Here is a 14,616-nt window from a genome sequence, read left to right on the forward strand (position 1 = left end):
GCGTAGCAGTGGTTTACAGCTGCTGACTGCGCACTCTGCTCTAGCAAGTTTTGTATGCAATACACTCAAGATATTAGATGCTGCACGGCGCTGAATGTTGATATCAGATATCTTTTATTGCTCTGCTGCTTCAACTAAATTGGTTCAATTGATGAAATCCACAGCCGTCATTGAAGGCTGGAGTTATGTTGTCATCAAAATGATAAAGCCACATGAGCGTCCTCATTGCTTATCCACCTGCAGGCTAGATTACTGAAGAGGTGTTATTACAAAACAGACACAATGCTGAAATCACTGACAGTTGGCAAAGACTTCAGTGTTGGTCTTTGCACAGTTTGAAGGATGTATCTGTTCTCACGCTGAAGACAGTTAATCACTGATTACTGCAAGAGCACCACAGCTGCGAATCTCTTTTTATGTTTGCTTTGTCTCCAATTTGTCATGTGCTTACATCTTATCTCTAAAGCTGAGTCCGTTTGTCATTATGTGTGCTGTTTACTCTTAAAACTACATATATTTATCATTATAATTTTATCTTGACCATATATGTGTTTTGTATTATGTCCTGTATGTGTTCTCATGTTCAAATAAAGTAAAAAAAAAAAAAAAAACTACATATATGTCTGTGAGTAGACAATGCTAGAGGGAAAGGGGAATAATTATAAGTCAGAAATAATGCCACAAAAGACGAAGTGTTAAAGTAAAGTGTAACTGATACAAAAGTCAACATTTCTTTGGAAGGTCACTTACATATATTCATAAAATTAAAGAATGATGAGACCCACCACCAATATCAGCATATTATACTAATATAGCTATATATAGTTATAACAGTTTGTAAACAGAGAAATCTTCCACATCCATATTAAAAATAAAATAGTTTATATCCAGCAATTTCATCAAAAGCTTAGTTTTAGCTTTGAAAAGATGCAATCCAGCTGAATACAGAGTGGGATGACTGTGAAATCATAGCTGGCAGCTAAACTCAGCTATTCAGAGGAGTGAAACCTTGTAACATCGAGTTTGGTCCAGATGATGGAGCCAATTTGCAGCATCCGTCATGAGGAGAATGCACCTGAGGTTGACACTGAGATGGTGGCATAATGTTGCATGTCATGGGAAAACAAATGGAAACTGTGACATTTTCCCATGAAAGGAAGAATGTGGAACGTGACATTATGTGCTAGTGATAATCGAGACAGAGACGTCACAGTGTGAGCCTGGACATTTAGGGATTTTAAAAAAGTTTATTGTGAATTTCAGAACAATTAGTCATGTATCTGGTGTTTTCTGATGCTTTCTATCACAAGTGTAAAAATTGTTCAGTCACTTCTAATTAAAATGTCTTGTTGCAGCTCTGACCTATTGCCCAATACCTCTGGTGGTCAGTGTGTTAGAGAATTGGCTCCGAGCAGCACTGACACGCCCAAATGAACAGCCTGTGTTGTGAAAAAAAATGACTTCCATTAACTTGACTGGTGAATGGTCACCCCATGCGGTGTAGTATGGCCCTCTGGTGCTCTTTAACTTAATGAATTAAGCGGGCGGAGAGCCAGCAGAGGAGAGAGCAGAAAACCTCTTCCTTAAGTGTTTCCACCGGCTCCAGTTACTTCAATGTCAGCCAAATCTCAGATCCGACGCACTGGATTAATTCCTGCAGGAAATACAGTAAGTGTTGGCCCTCTTGTTTGGCCTCTGCCGTCCTCAAGGACAGAAAAAAAATCCCGGCCGTTTTGGATGTCATCAGCATAAACAGCATTCACTTCCTCCGTTTTCCCAGACATGGTATCCAGTGCTCGCTGTTACTGCTGGTCCTGAGAGAGTGAACTCTGCACTGTGTCGCATTACTTTAAACCACAGATAAAATTAGATTGAAGGAAAACTCTTTATCTTCTAAAAAAAACCCGGTGTATTTATGTTTTTAATATTTCCAGTATAAACAAGGTCTCCATGTTCTGTATGAGAACTAACTGCCCTCAAGCGCAGTGTTGTTGTTGTGTAATGAAAAGTCTGTCCGGCCTGATATAAAGGCTCATTACAACATCATCAAACAGACCAAAGGGACCATGCAAAATCCATAAATCCACTTACTATGATGCCACCTACACAAGACTTCCCAAATAAGCGCTTGCCCTCTGAGAGTCAAACAAACAATAATCACTTGAGGATAAGAGAAAATTGGCTGTCAACATGGCGGACTTTCTCCTTCCTCACCTCTCCCAACAATCACCATGGTAATTAATCTTATTTGAATGTAGCTCGTCATCTCTGAGGCAGGCTCATTAAGATTCAACGGGGCTTAGACTATATTTTAGAAGAGCTGAAGGACCTATAGGAAGTGGCATTGTGGTTGTAAGCCAGGCCGGCCCCACGAGCCCTGTGGGGTTCAGTGGGTTCATGCTCATCGTTGGCCTGTAGCTCAGTCGGCCAAATAGGAGCCAACACCAGCAGGGGTCAAAGGAGAAGTGAGGCTCACGGGAAAAGTTCTGGTTTCAAGGAGGAAGGACGGCATGTGATAGCAGGTCATGCATCCTGACCACGGTGACAGTAATGGTGTCAAGTAAATGTGGGTGACACGTCAGACACTGATGGGCTTTTTGCAACGGCTGCCTGAAAAATGTTGCAACTATGAGGTTGGGCAAGAATGAATAGGCTTTCAGAAATCAAAGACAAATATATCAAGGGAAATTATTACCTGATATGAGCATCGTAGGAGAATGTTTTAATCTATAGTGTATGTATTTGAGTGCTTTGAACTCTGACAGAAAACTATGCCCATTTTGTCATTTCCTTTATTTGACAGAGATGGTCAGATGTAATCAAGTTTCTTGCACACAACCCTTTTGAACACACCAAAAGTCATACTGGATATACATTGGAAAAGTATTTTTGATTAAAGTTACATTGCAGAATATAGTAAAGTGATAATCTACCCAAAACACTTTTCAATATCTTGTGTGAAAGATGGTCGTTTCCTCATTTACAGAACAGCAGCTGTAGTCAGCGCTAGTTCATCACAGCTGCAATGGATTCTAACAGTGACAGAGTTTCACTTTGGAAAATAAGTGTCAAAACATTCATAGAAACTTCTCAAATCACATTTTCTTTCTACACTACTCTTCCACTACTTAGTATGTTACAAAGACTCTTTGATTCACCACAATATGACTAAATGTCTCTGTAACAAGCAGTTTCATATTTTAGCAATGAGCATACAGACTGACTGAGGAGAAGTACAGTACTGAAGATTGTGCGGCAGGACTGGAATGAGAGGTTTCTCCAGAACTCAAGCTACTGTTCTGTGAAGAAACACTTTTCACAGCCATCTTTCAAGCCAACACATTGCTTTCCTTTAACACAATCAGGTGATAAAATGTGGGTCATTTTTTCCCATAAATACAATACCTGAATACTCAGTGGAACAAGATGAAAACTGAATATTCATTTCACAGTGATAACCGCAGACTGTAAGTGATAAAAAAAAAAAGCTGCTAAACTGTCCTTGTGTACAACTGTTCAAAATGCAACCACAAAACAGGAACAAAGAACAACTTAAAGTGAAATGGCACTTTTAAGTTTGATGTACAGCACATCTATGAAACTACAATATTCTTGTGCAACATATTCAGCCTGCAACACTCATAATGCTTCACCAAATGCTGGTGTACAGTCAGTAAAAGTGCACGGCACTTGCTGTGATGAAGCTCAATGAGCGGTGGAGCGTCGACCTCTGTCTAGGTTCACATCCACAGAATCAAGTATCATCTATCAGTCTGGGCTCGGCTGGTGCTGTCTTCTTCCCTCTGTGTGGAGGTGTCCTGTCCCGGCAGCAACCTGCGAGGGGCATCGCGCGAGTGCTGCACCTCTGCACGACACCTGGAGCAGCAGCAGAGCGCGGTGCAGAGCCGCGTGCGGACTGGCTGAGTAAACAGTACAAACATGATGCAGTTGGCTGCTCCCTGCGAGGTGTTGCCGATCCCCTGTTGGTTAAAAACAAAAGGCTTTAAGGGGAGCGTAGCAGTGAAAGATTATTACATTGGAATAGAAAGGCCCTTAATGGGTTGAAAATGTAACATAACCTCTTAATATTATTATCTGAAACAATATTATCTAAAGAGATAGCATCATGCTATGAGTTCAGCTAATAATTCAACATTTTTATTTCATTGCAACATTTGCTTTAATTGACGAATAAAATAACATATTTTCTTATGAACTATTGTATTATTATATCAAATAAAAATATTTTACACACTTACAGAAACAATATGTTGTCATAAAACTGTCCAGGATGTTATTACATCATAAAGCTTTTACTCAATGTATAACCCATTTAAAAAGAGATAGTTTAAAAAAAGTTATTATGCAACATTTCAAATGTTCAAAAATATCAGTGAACACAGGAACCTTTTCATGATGAATGTGTGATGATTCACAGGCGTGACAGCATACAATCACACCATCACAAGGTTTACAGCACACAAACTAATGATAGCACACATATACACCCACACTTGTGTGCTGTCATACACACAAAACAACTCACACACACAAACAATCTAAAGGACAAAGCAGTATTAACAGGAGAGGTGAACTGTAAATTAAAAATTGTCATTAGTAGACATCCTCTACATTGGACATCACCGGTGCAAAAGAAACTCACATGTAGAGTGACTAGCACTGGGTTCTGTCGCGCTGGAGAGCCGGCTAGCAGCAGTACGAAGCGCACTGTGCTCCAAATGCGCAGGACGATGAAGATAACGGGAATGAGTGTTAGCTTCATGTCTGCCATGGAGGAGAAGGAGTGTGACGGAGCCCTGTTGGTCAAGATGGGACGGTACTCGGACAGGGCAGCGTGCTGCGTCACACAGAGCATTTTTTCACAACATGAAAACAGGAAGCAGAAAAACAAAAAATACAAATAAAGAGAATGCCGTGTCATCAAGGATAGCAGGTCATTTTCTCACAACATGGCCGCTATTTGAGGCAGACATGTTGCTGCAGAATAGAAAAATGTTTTAATGTGCTCTTTATTAGTGATAGTGATATCTTCAATAGAGTAAATAGAACTAGATCAACTTATTATTTTTTGGTGGGGATCAAGATCAAGGGTCAGGTCAAGGACTTTCTTTAGCAGGTTTTTAATATTATGAGATAGAGATATTTTTCTCTAGAGATGGCCAGGTCAGTCTGTCAGTTGGTCTGTTGGCTTCTTGGTCCACCACTGTAGGCAAGACTGAAATATCTCGACACATCAGTATGTGTATTTTGATCCCACATATTGGATTTGAGTCTGGACCATGATGAGGATATAAAAATTCTATTAGTTTCTATTTCTGTGTCTTCAAACAACACATTTTGTTTGGGCAGCTATGGCTAAGGTATAGTATGTGCTCTCTGCATGCTTTCTAGTTTGAATTGTGAAAGAAAAGTGTTTTTTGGTGGGGAGGAATATACATGATTCCACTGCCTTTGCAATTGGGGTCATAAGAGCTAGCATGTAGCTGGTAAAAACCTGGTTTGGTTCTCACCGCTATGTGGATATGCCTCTTGATCAGGATGTAGAGGACAGGGAGGGTGAGGTACGCCAAGAACTCCCAGATCTTCCCAGTCAGCAGCATCCACAGCACCCGGTCAGGAGCGTGGATCCTGACCCAGCACCAGCCCACCGACACCTCCGACGCATCGTAGCCAATCTTGTTCAGGGACACGGCTGCAACAGTGATGGCCAGAGGTACGCCCCAGCTAGACCACCAAACAGGGGGTGTAGAGGATTAAACACAACTTACTCAAAGTCAACATCCACTTCTTTAAACATCTACACAAAAGGTTCACCACTCACAAATACTGCAAAGACATGTGACACCATGTGAGATTATCTTTTGATTAAGGCGTGTGTGTGTGTGTTTCATAGCACAAACTGCAGAGTCATACCAGTTGTGTTGCTTTAGCTCTGTACATCATAAAAACACAAAATGATTTCAGGACCTTCAGGAGCAATGTTTGCTACATGTCCCCCTGAGCTTTACCTCCTCTCTTAAAACACCAATTTAAAAGAATACTATATTTTCATGTCTGATCATTATAAATACCACTATGCTTAAGGCCTTGTTGTGTGTGTTATGTATACAAGCCTCGATGAATGCCTCTGTTGTGTGACCTTCAATACAAAGGAACATTTGAGAATTCACAGCAGCAAAGTTAGAATGACAAACACAGACGCTGCGGTGAGGCGTACCCTGGGGTGAAAATGTTCTTGTGTCCAAAAATAGATCAATTAATACAGCGCAGTGAATCAACTCCCTCCTTACATTTTCACAATCAACATGGACAGCTCATCATTGTGCAGAAGGGAAAGCTGACACAAAAGGATGAAACATATGTGCTGATTCAGAGCATTCAAAGTAGAGTCCAGCTCATAAGTGTCTCGCTAAACCGTTTAACAACCTTCAAATAGATACTTTTCAAACAGTGAAACCTTGTGATTTTCAAGTGTTTTTGTAGTTGGAGTAGCTAATAACATTTGTACGTAAAATACAATAACAATAATCGGTCAGCTCATCAGTATTGGGTGATAATTATGCTTAAAAATAATGAAATATGTCATCATTTTGGGACAAATACAATTCTGCCTAGCATTGCGTGGTACATCAGGCATGATTTCAATGACCAAGTCTGATAATTTTGGTAATCTAATCTGTTAAAATGTCAAACTAACATTGACTATATATTGTTAATGTCTACATTTCTGTGCCTTTTAAAAACCTCTGTGATGATTGATGGGGGTTGATTTTTCCCATTTTGTTATTTAAAAACCTGTTTTCCCTTACGGCAACACTGTAACAGCATCTTAATGGGATGCTCTCAATAATCCACCTGCTGTGGAACAAATACACAAAAAAACATGATGAAAATGAAAATACGATACATATTCCTTCTGCATTTGAGTAATTTTCACATCTCCTTTAGAAGTAGCAGCAACTTGAGTTCAGCGTGGCATTTACTTACATATGTAGACAGGTAGTAATTAATCAGCGTTTTTTGAACTCTGCTTTAGCACCGAGTGAGAACCACTCGGCAAGGGGACAATAATTCAGTGTCAATGAACCAATTCCTAAACGTTTCCCTCGATGATGTCAATTCAAGTCTGGTTGTACAAAGAGAGACTTTGACTGGTGAAAGTTATCTTATTTCATCAGCCGCACACAGTAAGAGAAGCAATAGCAGCAATTGCAAGCAATTATTTTTCCCTGTGGAACAATTTTTCCCTTCACATTGCCCACTCAACAACACGAAAAAGCTAAAACTGAATGTTTGCCTCCTGTCAGCTGTAAACAGGAGCGTATTCAGGAGAGAGAGCAGAGAATAGCTTAACTTCAACATGGGGAAGCAGCGTTCAGTTTCTATACAGCATATATCTACCACTTTGCCATTTAATTAAATTGGGGATTATTATTCATCTTCTATTTTACTCTTTTTAAATACTATTATATGTCTTATCTTGCCCTGTGTTGTTTTATATCTTCTATCTCAAATTGCCTTATTGTTTAAAGGTGCTGTACAAATCATCTTGCCCCGCCTTATGAAAAACCAGGATTAGACCATTTTTCAAAGACAACTCAGAGCTAAAAGGCATATTCGAGCCCAGCCTAAATAGATCATTTAGTCATTACAGGACCAGAGTGGACTTTTATTTCTGATAGAAGTGATAAGACGTAGCTTTCAAGTATACAAAAATAAACGCTTCAATACTAGCACTCATTATAATAGGCCACTAAGTAAACACAACAGTCTCCATATAGTGGAAATAATATTTAAATGCCCTTCACATTGGTTGTGATGCCATAGTGGATAAACAACTGGTTGTTATGGCAACAGCAGTTGACCCACCCAATGAAGAAACCAGACTGACACCACAGGTTAAGATCAAGTTAACCTGCCACATAGCAAGTTAGTCTGTGTATCAGTTGTTTTAGGAATATGTACAGATGTTCAGTAGTTTCTAGATTAGTCTGTGAAACATAAAATCCGGGATTTCCTTAAATTTCAGTTAGACAGATCCAATAACTCGCCAATTATTTTTAACTGGAAGATCACGAGCCCCTTTGTGACCTCAGCACTCGGAACGTTGCTCCGTGATGGACTGATGTCTCCTAAGAGTGTTACCATGGAAACATAGCTCATGGCGCTGCGGCAGCCTTGGGGCAGCTAGTGAGGCTAACTCTAGAGTCTTTATGGTCTTTATATTTTTCTTTGAGCAAACTAATGTTAAACCAGTGTAACACATAAACTAATCTGAAATCAGCTCCTGTACTCTGTTTACCGGTTTAAAGACGCAGGTGGCCAACGTCAACTTTATTATGGTCCATAATCACTGGAAAATATCCCAAGATGCTTCAGGGCACATGTTCGGCGGCATCTCACATACCTGAAGCTACATACATTCGTCTTGTATTGTAGCTAGCCTAGAATTCAATAACTTATAGTTAGCTTAGCAGTCATATACTTACTATACTTAACTTACCTGACAAAGTGGAAAAACAACACCAGGCTTTCGGCGACTCTTTGGCTGGACTTCACGATAAAAACGTACAGGTAAACAGCAATGGACACAGTCCAGAAAAAAGAGCTGGTGTTGGCGAACGTGGATATCGCTCCTTGAACGACGCAGTCCAGCGAGTCGGTGTGAAAAACTCTCCAGACTCCGAAGGCGTATGAGACGGCCGACAGCCAGTCAGACACCGAGAGGTAGACCAGGAGCCTCCTCAGAGTTGTCCTCAAGTCGGACCAAATAATGTAGGTGAGGATGATCAGCGAAGAGCCCAGAAACGACAGCGCGCACGAAAACAAAACGACCACCTGCTCAGACAAGTACACAACCGTCTGATTTCCATTTGCCATGGTTTAGTGTGATTAGATGTGACACCACGAGTATCACTCTCAGACGTGCAACAACATTTGTAAACACTCCTCCGACGAGCAGACTAGTCTGTCATATCGTATATTTTGTATGTTATCATAGTCTCTCCGCGTTATTTGCCCTTAAAGCAGAGTCGAGTCGAGCTATATGATTTAGCAAACTTCGTCCATTGCTTTTAACGGAGCCATATAAACTTTTCTTCAGTGTTTAACCCCTCCTTCCCCGCCAACAGAGCTCTCCTCTCTCTCCTCGTTGCACAAACCGGAACCTAAAGCAGAAGTCAGAGTCAGCTGGTAATGGCCAGACTCATGTAGGTCTATTTTTGTTCCCAGTGGTCTTAACTTGTGTGACCTTAGTGAAGCTGTGACAAGTTTGTCACATAAGACAGAGGACAACCTGTCATTTTTCCCATTCCAGGCATGCTTTGTATAAAAAATATACTGTTACGCCACCTGTCATTTCAAGCAGGCTAAACATGGAGCAGTGGTCAGGTCATTTAGCAGTTAAGTACAGAATATTACATCGGACTTGTGCCCATAAACCTTAATAAAAACTGTCCAATTCCGTATTAATGCTTGCCAATAGAGTAAAAGTAAAAGGTAATAAAACAGCCACGTGAAAGAAATAATTTACAATAGTAAAAATAGAAAAAGAATCGCAACACAAAGGCACTAAAAGAGTACACAAAAAAGTAAAATAAGCTAAGACAGTAAAATGATAGAAGCACATTTGTGCTTGGCTTGATTGGCAATTGGAAGCCAGTTTGGGAATGCAAGGATCAGTGAAATAAGGTAATGTTATTTTGTTCAGTAAAATCCAAGAAGCAGAATTGTTAGCCGTGGATGCCATAAACAGGGCATAGTCTGTTCTTGTATGTAAATATCTTCTGAAAGCACCAGTAGTCATCCCCCAAGTATCATTTGGTCTGCAACTAATAAAAATCTACTAACTAAAATAAATCTTTCAATACATTTTTGGGTTAACTGGATTTATTTTATGCTCAATAAAACGCCTTGAAAACCACGGAAAATGCCCATCAGAACACAAGAAGCCCAGGTTATGTCTTCAAATTGCATGTTTTGTTTGACCAATACTGAAAAATCTCAAGGTATTAACTTCACAGTTATATAAAACAGAAAAAGCAGCAATCGCGATTGTCATATTTTGTTAGTAAATGATTGAAATGAATAATCAAGTATCAAAATTGTTGCCAATTAATTCTCCCTTGATTTACTTCTCAATTAATTGGCTAGTCATTTCAGCACTAATTACTATATTATGAATATTAAAGTGCTCTGCAGAACATATATGGATTTCTCAATATTCTCCAACCTGTGTGGACATCAGATTTAAACAGTTGGAAGTTCACAGTAACACATTACATTACCCATCCAACATGTGAGCTTTCCATTGTAGGAAAACCTGAGACTGTGAACGGGGACTGTCTCTGCATTCTGGGGCAATAAAATCATTTTTAAATTATAATACAAATTTAATTAAAGTGTGCTGCTGGTGGGCACCTTTTGCCACGCTTTGTGTCGAGCAGCTGATAAATATTTGGTGGCCTTGTGGTTTAAAGGGTTGAAGTGGAGGAAGATCTAAAGCCATAAAGCAGTGACCTTGTGTGAGTGCAGGATTTTAATGCTTCTGCATTGCTGCAGCCCAGAAAAAAACTGCAACTCCTTTTAGTGTTTGCAGCAATGCTGTGTCACATTGTGTTCTACCTGCAGTCTGCAGCAAACCCATCCGCATTATCATCAGAACCACACATACAATCATTTTTACAACACACAACATTTACCATCAAGTTTCAACAATGAATCAACTGAAGATTCACTGATTCTGTAGTGATTCTTAAATCAGAATGACACTATATATACTCAGCTGCGTCTCTGGTGTGTGTGAAAACCTAAATTAGTGTGCACCAGGCATCTAGGCCGTTCTGCCTCATCTGCACTCATTAGGTCTGCTGTGTTCGCATGGCAACGTCATTTTTTCAAGGGTCTCAAAGTGCTTTTACACAGTGCAAAGTGGTTTATACAACACAAGTTTCCATAATCACGAAATGCATGTGTACTGTGAAAACAAACAAGGCAAATTAATATATTAGTCTTTTTAAAATTTTTATTTACCCCTTTTCTACACTTGTAATTTCTTACAGAAATTATTAGGCTGCAGCTGGTAAATTAGGAATCAACCATATTCACTATTAATGTGTTAGCATCCAGAAAAAGTACTTATAACTCATTAAGAAAAGTTAAATCTGATGACAAAAACAAGATACAGTTGCAACTGAAAAATGAGGAAGCCAGTCATTTTTGAATGAAAGGGATTTTAGACTGTCTCAATTAAAAATAGAAATACAATGTTGTTTTTACAAATTGCTGCAGTGTTTCAATGAACAAAAGCGTGCTGGGAGGTTGCTTTCAGTCACAAGATGGCAGCAGAGGATCATAAAAGTACAACACAAAGTGTAGAAGTTTGGTGCTTTGATCCAATTGTAAATATTGTAAAGGCTGTCATATAGTTGATCTATATTCAGTTAATTCTGTATGAGGTCCACATCTTTACTTCGGCACACATGTAAAAACTTACAGCAGCAGCAGAATCCATGTTTGCTGCAGTGCTGATATACATTTTGCCTCCCTCACGTTTTTTTCCTCCCTGTGACGGCTGCGATCCCTGGGCTTCTCATTGCGAAGAATTTCTGCGGCAGTATACTTGCTGATTGCTTCGTTCTCACTCCTCACAACAACCAGCTAAGACACTGCCAGAGAAACACCCACAGGAGCCGTTGTGTCCCGCCGTCCGTCCCTCTGCCTGCCTCCTCCTCCTCCTCCAACAGGATCCTGACTGGTGTTTGCTGCGCACTTCCACCTGTGAGTCTGGCACTACGGACGCTCACACTTGTCATGCCCAGCTTCGTGGTGGTGGTGGTGGTTGTTGTTGGAAGGCACCGGCCTCACACTAAAAAGCCCCCGGGGGTGCCGTGGTCCTATGCCAACAACCGGAAGCTCTATAAGAGAAGTAGGAAATAATGATTGAGTTCATGGAATAAACCTAATTTGGCCTAATACATTTTTATGTTAAAGTTAAATAAATATCTGGTCAGATTCACTTTCTTTTCAGAAATCTTTAACTAAGATTTAAAGAGCCACTCCATTTTATCTAACTGCGATGCATTGATGAGTCTACGCTCTGCTGCCCAAAGTGACCCGTAAGCTTGTTCCCGAACACATTCTCGATACTCTTCTAGCCTTTTGTGCAGCATCTCTTTAAGTGCACACAACTTGGGCAAACACAAACACCCCCGAACTAAGAATAGACTTGCCATGACTCATGATTTTGCAACAAAAAGCTCAGTTTGATTTAGCTCTCATCTATTTGTGTGACTGTGTGTGTCTGCATGTGGCTATCTGTTCACATGAGTACTACATAGTGCAAGTGCCTGTGTGTTTATGCACCTTGGAGAGAACAACTAAAAATCCCCATGCTATCAGTTGTGTTTTCTCGCTGCAGTGCTATTTTTGGGATGACCATTCCATACTGTCCTCTCCCTGTGGACTCTGATTTGCTGACAGGACAACATGGATACTAGAGAGCGATCTGCAGTCACTAGTGAAAGAACAGAGGGAATTATGAAGGAGATGGAGAGGTGTCAGGAGGGATGTCTGGAAAGCACACAGTTGGATGAATGTCCTCTATCTGGTGCATCTTGACTGTTGAAATCCGCAGCAGGGCTATTTGTAGCTCTCCATGTCTGCTTTTGGTGTATTTTATGACGCAGTTTGGTTGTATAACTGGAAATTCCTCGCTGGATTGGTGGTTAGAACATGTTGACCTTATCTGATGTCAAAGAAGGAACTTAGATACTTATAGGAAAAATATTTGTGATGCTCTGATGCCAGTTTAAACACAACGTGCACGCTGATATTAACACTAAATATTTATGTGTCCGGTCCTGTCTTACATGTCACAGGTGATGTCCGCAGACAAACACAGAAACACCTCTTGGCCTGCTTTCAGTTGCCAAAAGGAGGCATCCGTGTTTCTTTGTGGCGATCCAGACGCTGCCTTCATTGAGCACATGATGACAGGAATTCCTTCATGCTCAGGGCTTGATGTAATCCCTAATACAGGATTGAGGAATGCCAGTGAAAACAACACCCTGCTTTCTCAATGAATGAATGAATGACTGGCTGCGTCTCTCTCACACACACACACACACACACACAGCCTCGACTCACATACCTGTCCACAAATACAGTTCAGGCCTCAGGCTGGGTTCAGCTTTACTGACAGACTTTTGTCTTCCTATTTCTCAACTACTGGCCAAACAAACAAAAAAAAAAGGTAGTGGGACATTTATTTACAAATATTACTGTGGGGAGTAGATGAATATTGCATGAATTAATTTAGTATGGGGCCTAGAATTGCTTTTCAGGTTTGACAGGTTAAAGGTCATGTTAAATACACCTTAATATAGACTTATAATAATTTTGGTTGTATTGATATGACTTAGGTATAGGCTTAAATTATAGATATTAATATAGAAGTAACTTGCAATGTGTTACTTAAATGTCCTAAAATAGGCAATATTCATCAAATAGTTAAAGTAGTAAGGAGCAGGATCGTGGCGCAAATGTCATTGAAAGAGATGAAACAACATGATTAGGGCAACTAACTATTCATTTCATTAAGAATTAATCTGCCAATTATTTAATCAGTTAACCACCTTTCCTCATATCCAAGGCATCTTCAAACGTCTTGTTTTGTCCGACCAGCAGTCCAAAGCCTGACTGACACATAATACAAAGGAAAACCTCTGCAATAGAGAAGCTGGAACTAGGAAATTTTTTAGACTTTAATGATTCATCAACAATCAAAATAGCTTATTAATTTTCAGTCAATTGACCAATCACATCACCACAACACAAAGACACACATACACTCATATAATATACACCCCAACCCCACACCCACCTACGCTTTCTGAATATGCTGTATCCCTCTGGATGCTAAAAAACCCAAAACACCCTCACCCAGCTACCCAACATCACCAACCCTGTGCACTTCACATCCCCGCCCCTCCTCGCTCCTCTCCGCTGCGCATTTCTCGGCTGTTCCAGTGTCAGCTAACAACGCACAACAGTCATGCTTCCCTGCTCCAGTCCCATTCCACAAGCGTAATCATCTTATGGCCAACAAGGACATTAGTATTTACTGTGGAGCCATGTTTCTGAACAAAGCTACACATGACACGCACACTGATGGCATGCCTGATGCTGGCTTAGCCTCTCCTGGGCTTTATGCAGCACAAGTGCTGTATGTATATTGATTTAGCTTTATAGATGTTTTAATTTATCCACCACTGGAGGCGTTTAGTTAGTAAGAAAAGCCTGGTTATGACATTTATTATCTACCTTTGTTGGAAGTTTTCTTTAACTTTTTCTGTTGTGTGAATTGGTTTCATCAGTATTCCCTTATCAGTATCAATTCAATGGTTTTGAGTCTTACACACAGTGGTCACTACCCCTGGTTACCAGAAAACAGAGTTGCTCCAGTAACTATCTGCAGGCTCACAGTAAAACACACAGATCATAGTGCACAAGACACTAAATGATTATCATCAGTCACTTGTGTGATTAATGTATTTGAGTTTTGACTGCAGAGCTAATCAGTAACATGATGTGATC

At 40.2% G+C, this 14,616-nt stretch overlaps 1 protein-coding gene across 1 annotated transcript; it reads right to left on the minus strand.

Annotated features, from left to right (window-relative positions):
• Positions 1-3,721: 3,721 nt before the first annotated feature.
• gpr157 (G protein-coupled receptor 157) lies at positions 3,722-8,901 on the minus strand. Its single transcript, XM_070911123.1, has 4 exons — positions 8,525-8,901; positions 5,532-5,745; positions 4,664-4,858; positions 3,722-3,980 (listed from the first exon to the last, which is right to left on the minus strand). The coding sequence occupies exons 1-4, from the start codon at positions 8,899-8,901 to the stop codon at positions 3,762-3,764; spliced, it is 1,005 nt and encodes a 334-aa protein (XP_070767224.1). The 3' UTR covers positions 3,722-3,761.
• Between the last annotated feature and the right edge of the window lie 5,715 nt (positions 8,902-14,616).

The sequence above is a fragment of the Enoplosus armatus genome, chromosome 8, assembly GCF_043641665.1.
Source record: "Enoplosus armatus isolate fEnoArm2 chromosome 8, fEnoArm2.hap1, whole genome shotgun sequence".
NCBI classification, from domain to species: Eukaryota; Metazoa; Chordata; class Actinopteri; order Centrarchiformes; family Enoplosidae; genus Enoplosus; species Enoplosus armatus.